This window comes from Lissotriton helveticus, chromosome 9 (genome assembly GCF_964261635.1).
Source record: "Lissotriton helveticus chromosome 9, aLisHel1.1, whole genome shotgun sequence".
Classification (NCBI taxonomy): domain Eukaryota; kingdom Metazoa; phylum Chordata; class Amphibia; order Caudata; family Salamandridae; genus Lissotriton; species Lissotriton helveticus.
The window spans coordinates 561,688,841-561,705,768 of record NC_136070.1 but is presented as its reverse complement, the minus strand read 5'-3'; the positions used below and the strand labels follow the sequence as shown (position 1 = coordinate 561,705,768).

General features: G+C 41.3%; 1 protein-coding gene across 4 annotated transcripts in view; it reads right to left on the bottom strand.

Annotated features, from left to right (window-relative positions):
- Window positions 1–16,928, bottom strand: part of LTBP3 (latent transforming growth factor beta binding protein 3) — an 872,522-nt gene that overhangs the window by 169,487 nt on the left and 686,107 nt on the right. For all 4 annotated transcript variants that reach the window (XM_078660467.1, XM_078660465.1, XM_078660464.1 and 1 more), the window contains 4 exons: window positions 8,009–8,104; window positions 6,673–6,798; window positions 6,449–6,580; window positions 5,703–5,831 (listed from right to left, as the gene is read on the bottom strand). In XM_078660467.1, the coding sequence (XP_078516593.1) occupies window positions 5,703–5,831; window positions 6,449–6,580; window positions 6,673–6,798; window positions 8,009–8,104 (483 nt within the window). The remainder of the gene's footprint in view (window positions 1–5,702; window positions 5,832–6,448; window positions 6,581–6,672; window positions 6,799–8,008; window positions 8,105–16,928) is intronic.

The following is a 16,928-nucleotide window of genomic DNA, read 5'->3' as shown; positions in this document are numbered from 1 at the left end:
CTATCAGGTGCTATCTCCTCCCACTTCCCTGGCAGCAGATGCTGCCTTTAATCCACGGGCTGACTCAGACAACCTCCTGGGGGCTCTGCAGCCCCTGTCACACTCAAACCAGACAGTCAATCCACAAGCAGGCCTAGGCACTCCTGGGCCAGGCTCACCAGCCAATCACGTGCCAGCAGACTCACTACACAAATATGCCAACTTCTAAAAGTGGTACTTCTAGACAAGACACAATCATGCCGCATACACCATTACGCAGCATTCAATCTCACGAGTTCATACATATCAAACTCGACCCTGCACTCCCCACACATACACAGAGAGCTCACGCACTTTACACTGTACCACAGTGAAAAAGTGCGCAGAGGCCTAAAATCACCAACCCAGGTTCCAGAAACAGGCTAGGAAAAAGCAAAAAAAAGTTTCGGGGTGAACCTGCCAAAAGGGCCAGGTCCAACAAGAGGGATACCTTCTATTGGTCTATCTACTGAAAAAACAACCTTCTCATTGCACATTTAGGTTGAGAACAGGGGAGAGGAAATACAGCTGTGCTGATAATCCAAGGATGTACAGCAGTTAATGTTATTTAAATAAGTGCTTTTCTATTTACACAGGCCTCTGTGGAAAGCTTTGATAATTTGGGGAATATAAGTAGCCTCGGGGGTTGGGTCATAAATCAATATTTGGAGAGAGGGCGCTATACATTTCATCGGAAACCTTTTCCAGTTTCAGGTTTATATATAACAACTGTGTCCAGACCTTGTTCTGTCTGATTTCCTACACAACTGAAGCACAGCTGACCCTCAAATGTAGAAACTGCAAAGAAAGAAAACAAGCATTGGCAAAACCAATAGGCCTTGCCTATGCAAAAGCTGTTTGCTTTGTCAATGTCCTTTAGCCGTGTTGTACAGCACCACGGCTGCTGTGTAGCATGGCTGAAAGTTAGATAAAGGCTTTAGGCTGTGTTATAGTGCAATGAAAAAACGCACACACACACAGGCACCTTTGACAGGCTCACAGTACACCGTTATATTACTCAGAGCGGTCGGAGAGTGGCACTGAGAACTGAAGTGTAAAGTTAGGAGACTCCGAAGAGTGGAGTTTGTGAGTGGATGGAAGTGAGGGAACAGAGATGGCTGAGGCAACTGCTGCCTCCTAGTTGTGAGCTCTCGGTCATTGGTGGAGTATTGCCCTTTGGAACCTCTGCTTCCTGCTGCGTGCATTGAGAGAGGGCACTGGTAGGCACCTCACATTGCAGTTTGCAAGCAGGAGAGTGAGTAGTGCAGTGGGGATGCCAACGAGCTGAATATGAAATTAAGTATATGTTGCCATGTGCGCTATATTAAGTAGATTTTCTACCGGACTTGCTGAATTCAGAGTCGGCTCGTGCACAAGCCTCTAAAACTTGTAAATGATCACACTAGACAAACTGTTTTTAAAAACTGAGCATATATCAAAGGAGCAGAGCTTTGCTTTTTAGTTAAACCGTGTTTGAACTCAGAAGGGAGGGTCCGGGAAGCTGTAATTACATTTTACTGACTCTATTCAGGTTATTTATCAGCTCTGCACCTTAAGTGTGGGGAGGTAAAGGAGAAACAGATGGGGCAGTGGGGTGAGACAGAAAAGCAACAGAGGTGGGTGGGCAAGTGGGAGGGGAAACTCAGCAACATGAATGGGAGGGAAAAGGAGCAAGTGAAAACACAAGCAATTCTATGGAACGCTTAAACACAATAAAAAAAGTAGCTCCAAATATGGGACCAGTGGATGGACACAAGTACTTGGTTCATGCTGTAGGGGAGGGCCAAACACAAGAAGAGGCATGACACATGCATGCCATTACAAGCCGGAACAAAGGATATGGAGTGATGTTGAAGCAAACAAATGGTAAGCCTATGGGCAGGCTGTAGCCCACTAACTTAAAACAACATGTCTCGAAGAGATAGCACATGTATTGTCTAACCGAGACCTAAATAAGTAACTCTTAGAGCTAAAGGCAGGCTAAGACTAAAACGTTTTAATTTTTCCAAATAAACATTTTCCACAATAACTTATATGTCCTCATAGTAGACTTTAAGCTGGTATCTTGTAATATTTGTCTATTCATCTGGGATTTCTAGATGGCTAAATATTCTAAGTCCTGAGCAGCCATGCTGTGAGATGTAATGACAGTAGCTTGTGGTGAAGTATGTTACATTCCATAAAAGATGGTGCGGATCTGCTTTGAATTGGATCGGTGTCAGCACTGATATCCCCTTGTGTATAGCATCCACTCTGTCTAACACATTAATAAATTCAACATAGGCAGCAAAATAGAAATATATTGTTACAGGTTGTTTTTTTGCATAACAAGGGAAGTTCACAATTGAGACCATATATTCCCGAGGACGAGACCAACAAGGCAGAAGTGTAGTGTATACGTCCATTGTTTTATTAACGTATATCAAATCAGAAATTCTCTCCTTTATAACCTGAAAGGGGGAGCAGTAAGGTTGGGGGGGCCTGACCCAATGCATCCCTTCTCTTACTTTTAGCAAGAAGCAAGGCAAACATACATCCTAATTTTAGCTGGGATGAAGAACATTTCATCCTCCAGTGTCATCAGCGGGAAGAGGTCCAGTTGCTGACAAACTATATGTCCCAGTGCTCTATATATATCTCCACCCAGCAATTAAACGCCCCTGGGCAAACCCATGCTGAATTATTAAATGACAAATGTTGGCGTGACATCTTTGGCAGTGTGCTAAATTTGATAGGCCATCCTTATTTAACATGTATGGTGTATAATATGATGTGAAAACTTTAGAATTGGATGAGTTTATGTTTACTACTCAACGATACTAATCTGGTCTCTATACACTAGAATTTCCTTTCCCTATCTGAGAATGTTAAAGGTAGGTCAACCTCCCATTCATGCCTGACTTTGATGGGATGCAGGGGAGTAGTATCCTTAATGTGCAAGTACAATCGCGAGACCAGGCTGGGAGAATGTAGGGGAGTAGTATCCTTAATGTGCAAGTACAATCGCGAGACCAGGCTGGGAGAATGTAACACCATCTTTAATGCTGAAATATTCTCTGCTCATATGCGCAAAAGAGGTGAATCTCTTTTATGGTACAGTGCAATCTATTATGCAGAAACGCCAATTATGTGTTTGATAGGCAAGAGCCAAAGACACTGAGCTTCTCTCTACAACTGAATGGACTCATTCCTAGTTCTGTATTGATAAAAAACATTGTGCTATTATTGTTGCTTCAGACAATCATGCACCTGTTCTGTATTCAAGGCAATAGGACGGTTAAGCGACAAATCTGACTACTCTAAATTCCACAAGATTTATATGCAGTTCTTACTCTTCTGGAGACCAGAGGACGCTAACAGGTAATAAGTGAGTTTCCCATGCTGTCAATGAAGCATCATGATGAGGAAGACTTGTGGTAGCAATGACATCATTGTCTGTCTTGAGAAAGTATCCTGATGGATTGTCCACCCCTCAAGAGCAGACCTTATTTGTTGAGAAATTATTTTTTTGTTTTCCTGTCTCCTCCTACTTGTATCTACTATAAGATTCATTCTCACTTCTTGCATTGCTTGCATTCTTAGCCAACTATGTGATCGTACTAGAATGCCAAAGGGCCTGGGTCCTAACAACTCTTTCAGGTTTCATAATCTTGGATGCAGTAGGTCACAGTCATTAACGTCTGACCTCTTCTAAAAGATGGGCAATATTTTCTTTGTTTGAATGTATCCTTGATCCTACAAAAGTTGTCTGTGGACATAATAGACCTTTAATTGATGACCAGAGTAGTTCGGAAATAAACACAACTGCTCCTGGCACTGCTTGTTTAGTATTGCTGACCAAACATGCCCTGATTAACTAATCGCCCAAATATGAGTGAATCAAGAATGTTTCTCTTTGAAGAAGCGCTTCTATCAGATCCAGACACTTGATAAACATGTAGGGTGCTGATTTCAGGACATACTGACATGCTTTAAACTGAAAATGGCGTTTACCCACCCTGAATCTCAGAAATATCCTTTCTGCTGATATTCATGCTTGAAAGAAAAGCAATTCTGTATCCTCTATAAAGATGAATGGGTCTAGCAGAATCTGTATGTACCCTAATAATCTAAAATGTATCAATATATTTCCCAAAAATATTGTCACCAACGACAGGCATGTTCATAACTTTTGCCTGCAATACAGGATGCAATAAAGGGCTTAGCCATCCCTATCTTCTCCTGTCAGTAGCATTGCCAATTTGTCCAAAGACTACTACTGCTGAATCCATAGCTGAATATTAACATGGACTGCTTTCTGTGGTCTTCAGATAACTAATGCAGGAATGGTGCAATTTTATTCGATTTCTATTTGTCATATAAAGCAACCATAGATGACACAATAGCAATCCTGACATAGGATCAGGTTATTGAGTTCATTCATCTTACCATCATCTGCATTCCTGGTCTGGAGGACTCATACGTGATTGCTAGATTTTCTCTGCAATGCAGCAGTAATGTCCGATTCCATCTTTCTTTGATTAAGGAGACAGGCATGAGTGGACTTTAGGACTTTGTACTGCTTTTTTAGCCTTGCTATAGTCAGAGGAGATCTTAGGACTTTTCATACTGGTGAGTCCTTCATCTCAAAAATATTCTGGTAATGATCTAAAAGCTATCCTGGATTTTTCTTTAAGTTCGTAAACAAAACTTGACTCTTCCATTATCGATATAGGCAATTTAAACTTCTCTGAAGCTTTTTTTTACCAAAGAATGGTAACGGCCAATGTAATCTAGAGAAGAATCCCTAGTTATGGGCTTGTGTAATCCAGCATCTGGGGTAATAAAAGTATTTAATTCTGGGGCAAGAGATGAAATCTTAATATGCTGTTGATGTGAAATGCAGTAATCTATAGCCAAATAGGCAAACTCTTTGAGGCAAGCTCCAGAGTATTCATTTAAACTAACATGCAGTACAAAATCTGGCATTTGGAGCCTCTGTGGATGGAGTGCAGCTCCCTTGTTAACCCCCTGATTGGTCAGTCTTAGGATCATAGAAGGAGGTGGACAGGCTATCCGTGTCTATGGGTGTTTAAAATGTTAGTTACGTGCTTTATTGATCACTACCACCTAACATTGTCTATCGAGTGTTCCCAGCCTGGTGGAGGGGGATATTCAAGCATATGACTCTATGAAAGACCCAAATGCTGTAGAATTTATATCACTTTCTACTTGCATTTCAATAAAGAATATGTGTGTAAAATACGTCTATAGGAAACTTGAAGTATAAAAATGTGTGAGTATGTTTGTGCTCACTCAAATACCAACACTGTTCTCCTGCCAAGCATGCTGTAGGGTCTGCACTCTGAATACCATTATTGGTTGACCAACAGTGAGTTGTGCAATTTCCTGCATGCCTAGTTGTTGTGATATTCTCTGCCTTATTCCAGGTAGAAAAAAACGTGACCCTTATTTTTTATTTTATTTGGGATATTTTTGTGTAGGACTGTAGAGCACTCTATGCTAGCCACTGAGCCCTCTCATTGCCAATAGAGAACCCAGATATCTATTGTTACTTGGGATTACTTTAAAGGAGGTTAAGATGTTTCTTGCTACAAGGTACTCATTGAGGCAAAGTAGTCTAAGGACCACCATCTTCCCCACAAGCTCATGCCCATTCAGCCATTCACAAGCCACAACTTTACCTTCACAGATGTGAGGGCGACCTAATTTCGGCTGGTATCCGGGGTAACAGTCGCAGATGTGGTAACCAGGATAGTTGTGGCAGATGAGACCCTCGCCACAGACGTTGTGTTTGGAACATTCATCGATGTCTAGGAAAGGACAGAGCAAAGTAAGAACCTTTCTTTGTGTATTAAATAGAGAAGGGCCATAGAGTTTTTCCAAGAAACGCTAGGTGATGTGGAAAGAGGCTGTCGAGGTGGTGCACACGGAGGGAGAGAAATGCATTTCTCATGTGCAAAAATTACATTGTCAGCCAGGAACAAATAATAAGCCCAAACTCACACGGATCCAAAATTAAACTAAAAATAATCTCAATAAAAATAGACACTGAAAACAAGGAAAGAGAACCCTAATCTTGCGGAATACAAGGATGGACGTTAATAGAAATGAACAGGAATATATTAGAGAGCAAATTGAAATATCAAGAGAAAAACTTGGATAGTACCTGTGAATAGAAAAAAATTTCATTAACAAAAAGTAAAGAGGTATTTCAATGAAAACAAAGATTAATGTCAAGTGAAGCAAAGGTGATTATGAAAACAAATAAAAAACAATCATGGATTTATTGGAAAACAAATATGGTATCAAGTGAAAAAGGAGGATGCCAGAGGTAAACAATGTTGATGATAAAAATGTAAGCTGTCAATGTAGATTTTGGGGAAGACATCAAGGAAAATGACTATCACAGCATGTTGGAATTTCTCACCAATGCAGGATCGTATGCCATGTTGCACCTGCACTTTGTAACCCCGGTTGCACTTGCAGATGTAGGATCCTTCCGTGTTCATGCACAAACCTTTCCCGATGCCACAGGGCTCACTCTCACACTCATTCATATCTGAAACACAGACAAATGTGGGATTTAAAGAAGTCAACAAAGGAGAGAGTAGTCCAATCTTAAAAGGTGAAGACATCTGAGGTCACACTCACCGATGCAGTATCTTCGTGTGGGGTGGAAATAGTAGCCATGGGAACACTGGCAGATGTACCCAGAGGGCTTCCAGATGCATTCACCGTGACCACAGATGTTACGGTTCAGCTTGCACTCATCTGTCTCTGGAGAGGACAAGAAAGGAAAGCACTGAGGGAGAAAGCAAAGACAGAGATTGTAGGTTGGGGGGTGTTTGGAACATATGCCTGGATTTATGGAGGGAGTTTCTTACATTCACACCTCTTCTATGCTGATGAATGAATTCTGCAATAACTAAGGGCTAGATGTAGGTAAATAGATTTGACCAATTCTAAAATACCGAATTTTACCGATTCAGTATTTCAGAATCGGTAAATCTTATGTAGGTAATCATTCGGTAAAAAATACTGAATCGGTAAGATTCGGTATTTACCGAATCGGTAATTACCGATTCGGTAAATACCGAAAAATTCAAGGGTGGCAGGGTGTCACTCTGACACCCTGTTGCACTCCTGAGTAGTGCTGGTGTGCACATGTGGCATACATACATGCCCTAAGGGCATGTATGTCTGTCACATGGCACAGGTGTAAATGCACATTTATGCATTTACATAGGAATTCCTTATTTACCACCAACTAATAGTTGGTGGTAAATAACGAATTCTTAAAGCCCAGAAGCACTGTTTACAGGGCTTCCTACATGTCATTTACCGATTCGGTAAATACCGAATCGGTAAATGATGATTCAGTAAATACTGATTCGGTAATTACCGAATCGGTAACAATGCCTCCTACATCTCAAAAGGCTTTTACCGGTCGGTAACGGCCAAATTCGGACGTTACCGACCGGTAAAAGCCTACCTACATCTGGCCCTAAGACTTTCTCTTGGCATATCGATTTGCGTATGGGGCACTGTGCATGTGTAATGAGTTCTATCAGTCTCAGCTTGTCTTCTAGGGTGGGTTCATGTGTAGCACCAAGTAAGTGAATTATAACAGCTATACATTATGCACTATCCTGCTGAACAACCTCTAGACATGGGGGCATATTGTCAGAGTTGAAGGACATGGATGAGAACAGATATTTTTTCAGTTTTCAGGGGCAGGTAGTGAGATCTTAAGCTGACTAAATTCCTGCATCTGAAGTGGTTCTCAAATTAGTTCTTGAGGCTTTCAGCCTGTACTGGTGGGAATAAACACAATTTGGACCTATGCATGTGTAAAATTAGTTCTAGTTCACTATGGCCTGTCTTTTAGATTATGAGTTACAATGAAGCTTATGTTGTTTGGTGGGTGTAAATTTCTGTCTGGCACTTTACCCTTTTGCCGTCTATTTAACAACTACCAGGCACATACCTGTGACCTTCGTAGGCTCTATGCCGACTGCACTGGGCGTGTACTGGTCAGGAAGGACTCTCCGGACAGGCACCGTTGTCGGCTTCAGCACTACTTCTGCAACAAGAGCAACCTCACAGTCACCAGGTCGATGGACCTATACTGAGACTATAGATGATGGGTGGTGAAGGCACAGTAGCTGCAAGATACCACATCTACGCCACCCAGCCTAAGTGTTTTTTTACAAAGAGAAGAGCATTAACGGTTTCACTTCTTGGAATGCTTTCCAATACGATTTCATCTCTGTGCCAAGAACCCTCTTGGGATACCAAGAGAGGGTCAATATTGTTCAAAGCATTACAATGTATTTACAGCTTGCAATGTACATATGGATCTCTCCTGGCATAAAGTAGGCTCTTTTGTCATACATCATTCTTAAGTACACCATTATTTGGAAATGTACTTGTGCCTACTTGAGCTGTGTACATTTTATTTTTCAATTCAGGAAATGCCAGATGTGAATTTAGTGGAAAATTCTCAATTCCTGAAGTCACATCCACCTTCTCCCAATGAAAAAAACAAAGAACAATGAGGAGGTGGTGGAGGTATTCTGTCCTGTAATTAGCTTTGATCTACCCTTATTCCAAAGGTAGGACATTGGTAATTTCAAGACAGTATCCCCTGCTGAGCTTCCCCAGGTGCTGCATTCTTACCAGTGGCTGAGATTAATTCAAGCATTCCATCCATCAATTTATGTATGTCGCCCTAAGTGGGACGAGTATGCCCAGATGTGGGTCCTGTGCACCAGGATGTAACCGGTCCTGTATTACTAATGTCCCAATTCAGGGAGGACCTGGCTTGGCATTTCGGACTGGGCTGTTCCCACTGGAGCAAGGTCAAGACTGATTAGCATATAGCTGGGTCCAAAATGAGGCAGCACAATTAGCTTGTAAATTAACCCCAAAGTGATATGCTAGACTCTTGCATATTGTTTTGTCTTCTTCACTTTTAATGCATCCTCTTTTATTGTCAGAACATTTCTAGTGCTTTAATTGAAGCCGTGAATCGTCCACACTACTGTTTGCTGTACTTGTGCAGCTCCCACGAATCAAACCGATACCAAATGAATTTTTAGTCTCCAATTTCAAATTCCTTCACATTTACAGAATGTTTTTAAATGTTCTCATTGTCTTTTGACTTTTTTCATGCATATATACTTTATTAGTAGTTTAATATTATTTAACTTTCTAAACATTCATGAACACCCTGAGAGGGTGCCAGGGATCACCAGTGGTCCACAGACCACAGGTTAAGAACAGCTGGTCTAGATCAAAAGTTCAATAGAAGAGAATAGAATATTCCCTCTTGCCTATTACTAAGCAGTAGAACATTTGGCAGTTGGAGCCTCGGATGAATCCATGACAAGTACACTGCTGCCTAAGTAATGTTTTCTTTGCAGCATGTACTGCTGTAGATAACATGTTCTGCACAGACTGAAAAATAACTGTCCCTCTCACTAAATCAGTTGACTGCAAGCATTTGCAAAAAATGTTTGAAACTAAGATAAAAAAGAACAGTTTGCTCCACTTGCTCCTCTTGGCGGGCATGAGTGATTAGTTAAATGTGAATACTGGAGCATGTTATATCTTTACAAAGGTCGGTGATTGATTGACCGATTGATTGCCATTGCTGCTCGGTCTGAAAGGTGAACAAACGCCATTGAGCAGACCTTTATTCGAGCCATTAGGCTCTCCTCCCTATCCTGGCAGGGGCAACAGTGTGCCTTGCTACCCGAGATTCCATAAAAACAGTTTGACCGACCTCGTCACGGAATACGGCCACATTAAGCCTCCACCTAGGCTTAGTTTAAATATAATGGCTAAGACAACAACTGTCATTTCCTGTCCTGATGATGATGCCCTAGATTAAAATACGGCATCGAAACGTCGTCGACCTCTGAACCCCCAAATGCAATATATGACTGAAATATTATCATTTGCAGTGGAGTGTTATAATGAAATTTAAAATCTGTAACAACTGATTAATAGTATACAGATGCAATTTTTGCTTTGCCCTCTTGGCCACTATTGTTTTGTTGTCTTGTCTTGTCTTGTATTGTATGGGTCACGGCTGTGCCCACTTGATACTAAATGGTTCTTCCATTTTCATAATTATCGTTCTAAATCAAATAAAAACAAAAATTCTTGTCCGGCTGGACAAAAGTCATTTCATCTATCAAGTGTATCAAAATTGTTTTGTCTGTCCTCACAGACTATTTCGTTTCTAAAATAGGGACCACTGTTTTATAAAATATGGCATTCGGACAAGCAGTTCTACGTAACCTGTTTCAGTAAAGATGAGCCTTTTGTATGTATGTATGTATGTATAACACACTTGTAGAGCGCTTCTGTCACCCGACGGGCATCCTGGCGCTGTGATCAAACAGGTCCTGAAGCACAGTCAATGCGGTATCAGCAAAAAAGACTACCCTGACCTAGGGAACAGGTGTGTTTTTAATTCTTTTTAAAAGAAAGAAGGTCTCCTGAGCATCTGAGCGACAGTGGTAGGTCATTCCACAACTTAGATGCCATGAAGCCAAAAGAGCGGCCACCCATTCGCTTTCTCCGAATCTTGGGAACAACAGCCAAATAGGCAGAGGCCGATCTGAGAGATCTAGTGGGGGTGTACCAGGAGAACATCTCCTGTAAGGGCAGCGGTCCTGATCCATGCAAGGCCCGGAAAACCAGGCACAAAGCTTTGAACTCAATCCGCTGAGGGATGGGAAGCCAATGCAAGTCTCTAAGTGCTGCGGAAGATGAGTCAAAACGTCGACGGGAAAGTGCTAACTTGGCCGCGAAATTCTGCACTCGTTGTAGCTTGCCTATCGCTGTGACAGGTGCCCCCAGAAGCAGTGCATTGCAGTAGTCAAGTCTGCTTAAAATGATACTGCGCACTACTTCTGGTCTAGCATGGGCGGGGAGCAGAGGGAGAATCTTCCATAGGGAACGCAGCAAACCCATACAGGTAGACACTGTTTTGTCAATGAAACCATCCAGTTGAAGATTAGGTTCCATTGTCACTCCCAAGTTCCGAACCGAGGTAGCTGCCGCTGCCGTGCCCTGAAAGGAGGGGGGCCAAAAGTTCTGTGGTAGAGGTCGAGAGACCCGGTCCGCTGAGCAATGCAACACCTCCGTCTTGGAGCTGTTGAATTGCTTTTTTTTTTTTTTTTCTTTTTTCTTTTTTTTTGTTTTTATTGACAAATTCATAGTTAATACATAAAATTCAAAAAGAAGCAGGAGTAAGTATAACAGTTGATCGCATAGCTTAATTAACAAAACAATTTATACAATATCAGGTGGGATAATAACACCAAAGAGAGAAAAAAAAAAAGAAAGAGAAAAAAAAAAAAAAAAAAAATAAAATAAAAAATAACAACAGAAAAATATAAGCAGATTGAGCGAACAAGAATCTGAGAAGCAAAAGAAGTGTCCATTAATCATTGGCAGAACCTAATTGGCGAACCTCATTTGTGTACCATCTTGTAATCGGGTCCCAAATCTGTGCTCCTATTACTTTCATTCTTCTCCCCCTAGTAGCATATATTGCAATTTCTTGTTTATAGATTGCAAGAAAGCGACTAAGCCACATATGAAAAGTAGGGGGGTCTTGGTCTTTCCAGCGAGCTGCCAAAATGATACGAAATACGGCATACCCCAGAAAGACTACCGCTTGTTCCTCTTTATTATGACCCAGTGAGTCATCATGGCCTAGTATACAGAGAGTTAGTGAGTCCCTTATCTGACGTCCAAAGACCTGGGCCCAGAACTCCAAAATCATGGTCTTTAACCTCATCAATTCCGAGCATTCTGAGAACATGTGAAGTAGATTGGCCAGTGGCTGTTTGCATCTTGGGCAGTTGTCGTCGGCCCGAAGACCCCAAGCAAATAATTTTGCGGGTGTATAGTATAGGTTGTATACTGTTTTATAATATTGTGCTCTTAAATTTGAGGCTATAAAGTATTTTGCAGATAGCGCTAGTGAAAGATCGATATCGACATAAGGATTTGCCAGTTTTACAGCCCAAGATTGTTCTGTTTGTTCGATATCATCAGGGAGATTACCCATAAAAATCTGATACAAAGCCCCTATTCTTGTCGTTTTCTTACCAATAGCTTCAAGAAGTGGGAGTTTGTCTCGTATTATTATTGGTAAAGCATTGCGGATACACGACAGTATTTGAAAATATTTAAGAAAATCCTGCGTAGGGACACGATATTTTTCTTGAAAATATTCAAAAGATATAGGGATATTATGTCCTAATATGTCGCCAACTGTATTGATACCTAGATGTTCCCACCTCTGCGAGGTAGAATCATTAAGGGATGAGGGGATGATCTTACTATGCCAAAGAGGAGTATATCTTGTAAAAGTGGGAATTGATAGGTATTTAGAGATTGCTTTCCAACCCACCCATGCGTCTAAGACTGTCTTCAATTTGATTTTTTTATAATACGCAGGCTCTACCTGTCTTAAAAAAAGCCCTTTACATTTATCACCGAGACTAAGTTCGTAGATCGAGGGAATATATAGGTCTGGGGACGTATAGGTATTAGTTTTTTTATCCGTAAGCAGGGGATCCATAGATTGCATCAGTGTTGCCCAGAGATATAATTTTAGATTAGGGATAGCTAGTCCCCCTCTATCCTGTGGAAGCGACATTAAGCGGAAGGATCTTCTTATCTTTCCGTAGCTCCATATAAATTTAGATATAGCAGACTCGATAGTCTTAATGAAGTTATCTCCCGCTAACAACGGGATCGCTCTAAAAAGGTAGAGGACCCTCGGAAAAATATTCATTTTAATATAGTTAGCCCTCCCAATTATAGATAGATGTAAGTTGTCTATTCTTTTGAGATCTATTTTGATTTTATCAATGAGGGGAGTGTAATTCAAATGGATAATTTTCTCCACTTTGGTAGTAAGGCGTATGCCTAAGTATGTAGCTTCTTCAACTTTGAGAGCACTTTCATAATGGATATTATCAGTAGCTAACACCATGGTTTTGTCCCTATTTAACGAGTATCCTGAATATGTACCAAAGGCCTGGGTAATTGATTCGATTTCCAGGATTGCCACCGTAGGGTTGTTAGTTACAACGGCAATGTCATCCGCATATGCCATGACTTTGGTGAAATATGGCCCTATTTTAATAGGCTGTATTAAAGGGGTCAGAAGTAGTTTCTGAATAAGGGGATCTATGTATAGTGCGAACAGGATCGGGGAGCATGGGCATCCCTGTCTTGTACCTCTGTGCACCTTGATAAGCTCTGACTCATTGCCACATATAGAGATTTTTGCGCTAGGATCGATATATAGGGCTTTAATGGCTCTGATAAATTTGTTTCCAAAATTCTTTCGTTCTAATATATTCCAGAGAAACTGCCATGCTACTCGATCAAAAGCCTTTTCGGCATCAAGGAGAATCATCGCCATCTCGCCCCCCGTGGTTCCCATGATATCAAAAAGGGTAGTGGCTCTCCGGGTATGATCTGTAGTGCCCTTTCCGGGTATAAAGCCGTGTTGCCAGGGGGATACGAGATGTTTGATAACCCCATTCAATCGGTTGGCTAGTATTTTTGAGTAGAGCTTTGAGTCAGAGTTTATCAGGGATATCGGTCTGTAAGATGAGGGAAGCTGAGATGGTTTACCTTTTTTGTGGAAAATTATAATATTCGTTAGTTTCCAGGAGTCTGGTGGGGCAGAGTGATACTGCACTCCGAGAAACAGATCTAACAATAGCGGGATTATTTGTTTACCTAGGATTTTATACAGTTCTAGGGGGATTTTGTCGGGGCCTGCCGCCTTACCGTTGTAAAGTTCGGATAAGGCAGTCTCTACCTCAGTATAGGTGATTTCTCTATCCAGAATTATTTTAATCCTGTCATCTATCCTAGTATTTATTTCTTGATCTGGGAGCCAGTTGTTCAAAAATGATGTGATATCCGAATCCGAATTTGTCAAATCGCTGTGATACAATTTCTTATAATATTTTTGAAATATGTTTAGGATATCCTGCTTGGATGTATATTCCTTGGCTTCATATTCAATCATCTTTATATTGCCTTGTGATTGTTTTTGGCGTGTTCGTAATGCTAAGTGTTTACCAACATTCTCCCCTGATTCATATAGCTTATTTTTGTTAGCTTGATAGGTCTCGGCTGCTTTTTGGATCAAGGTGTTATTAATTTCATTTTTTAATATCAGTATTTTTTTAGGGGTTTCAGATGTTGCAACCCCCTGGCCTATCTGAGTGGCATGGAGTGTCTCAAGATCAGAAAGTTCTTGCATGAGCTGTGTATTAATATTGTCTTCCCTCTTCTTTTTATTGGCTACAAATGAGATAGTTTCTCCCCTTATTGCCGCTTTAAAACAGTCCCAGACCGTTACTCGTGACGCACTAAAGCGGTTACAATCGAAAAAGCCCTGTGCCCAATTTTTCATATGTGTTATGAATTCCTGATTGATCAAGAGTCTTCTGTCAAAGGTCCAGTTACACTTTGGTTTAACCAATTCGGGGAAATCGAAGACAAAGGTGAGCGCATTGTGGTCCGAAATTGTTTTAGGGGACTTAATCATATCAATCATTACCAAGCCCTCTAACGATGACATGATATAGTTGATCCGAGAATATTTATTGTGAGGGTGAGAAAAGAATGTATAACCGTCTGTCTTTTTGCCTGACTGAACCCACATATCCAGTAAATTATGGCTTTCCATTAATTGCCTAAGTGCGCTAAATACTTTTGGTTTGCGTCCTTTATAATTCAGAGTAAAACTGTTGTTGATAAGTACGCCTATATCAATGTTGAAATCTCCACAGAAAATTAAGGAGCCTGTCCAGGAGGCCAGTTCTATCTCTAACTCTTGGAAAATAGTAGGATCATCCATATTTGAGCCATAGATTGCGCATATTGTAAGACCGCATTTTAGTTGGACTATCGCCCATCTGCCATTTTTGTCCGCTGATCTGCGAGTCGGGGGGCCTATAATAGGTTTAGCTAGAATAGCTATCCCTCTAGTTTTAGAGGATTGGGTTGTGGCTACCAGCAGGTTATATCCAGGTAATTTAAGTAGTTCCCTATCAGCAGTTACAATATGAGTTTCTTGCAGGCAAAGTATGTCTACTGGATTCTGGCGTGTTAGTTGGAATAGTTGAGCCCTTTTACTTTTATCGTTTAAGCCTGCCACATTCCATGAACATAGACTCACTCTCCCCATTTAAAAAAAAATACGTTCAACCTGGTTTTAATATAACGACCAACTGAGTTGTAACTAGCATCAAAAATTATAATGTCTCTTGTTTCTCTGCCATATTTGTTGTAATCCACAAATAATATTTGCATATACTTTTCTTTACGAATGAATTTGTACATTTTTTTTGCATTTTTCCCCACCCCCTTTCCCCCCCCCCCCTCCCACCCCTTAACTGCCCTCCCCCACCCCCCCCGCCTCTCACCCAATGAGGCATTTAGACTCTAGCTAGAGTCTGTTGTGATGGAGAGACATCCCTACCCAGTGCCACACATATAACCTTATATCTTATAATGTCCTTTTGGAGGGCATAAGATAGGAGAAAATACATGGTGAGAATAGAAGAGAGAAAAAAAAGAGAGAAAGAAGAAAAAAAAAAACAACAGTGAGCAAAATAGAGCCAAGAGAACTAAGAGAGCTAACAGTGTGACCCATTATAGAACTTTATATAGAGGGCTAAGAGATCCTGTCTGGAGAGAGCAATATACATCAGTTCTATGTATATATTGGTTATCTTTTGGTTAGGAGAACTAAATAGCCCAAAAGCTGGCACCCTAGGGATATCAAGTTGTTAGAGTTTTTTTTTTTTTTTAAGAATATTTAGTAGCTAATTAGTGGCTATCTCACAAAGACGTTATCTAATTCAGAGCCTTAACTAGGTGTGCTGTTTCCCTCTGGTTCCCTCTAGTTCCCTCTAGTCCCCCCCTCTTTTTAAAGCAATAGGGCCTAACGTCATAGTGAAAAAATACATCTCTAGTTCATGCTGTCAAGGAAGTCTTTTGCTTTAATTTCTGATGTGAAAAACTTAGCATGGCCCTTATAGATGACTTTCAGGGTTGCCGGGTTATTCAAGTACACCTGGGCCTTTTTCTCCAGGAAAGGCTTAATCAGTTGTCGGAGACGCCACCTCCGCTCCACCGTGGTGTGGCAAAAGTCAGGTCTAACAAAATAGGAAATTTCACCTCTTGTCCGATGAGCATCTGGTCTTGCTTTCTCGGCAATAGCTTGACGGAGGAGGAAATTTCCAAAGTACACTAAGATAGCCCTTGGATATTTAGTCTGTTCCTTTGTGGCCCTTAAAGTAAATGGGGTTCTGTGGGCGCGTTGCACCTCTAGCTCCCAGTTCCAGGTGGAAAGTTCGGGGAGCGTATCCTTGAAGAGCTGGATTACAAACATACGCACATTTTCACCCTCAATTTTTTCCGGAACACCAAGTACTCGGAGGTTGTTGCGCCGCATGCGGTTTTCCATTTCCTCCAGTTTCCACCTGACGTCTTTTAGTTCAGCATCATGAGCATCTACTTGTTCTTTTACGGCAGTGGCTTCAGCCTCATTTACCACTATGCGGTCCTCCATGTCGGTCATTCTTGCATTTGATGCAGCCACTGATTTAGAAAGTTTGCGTACAACGCCCTGGACTTTGTGAAGTGCTTGTTGAGCCCTGCGCCCATCTTTTGAAGTCTGTTCCCTATGGGAGGCTATTGCCTGAAGCACTGTGTCCATGACAGATGTCAAGGTGGCATTTTGCTGTTCAAAAAAAGGGGAACTATCGCTATGGGGTCTGGGAGGGAGGGTCCTGCACGCTAGTATGAGGAGATTGGACCCTAGGGCGACCACTAGAGCCAAGGTG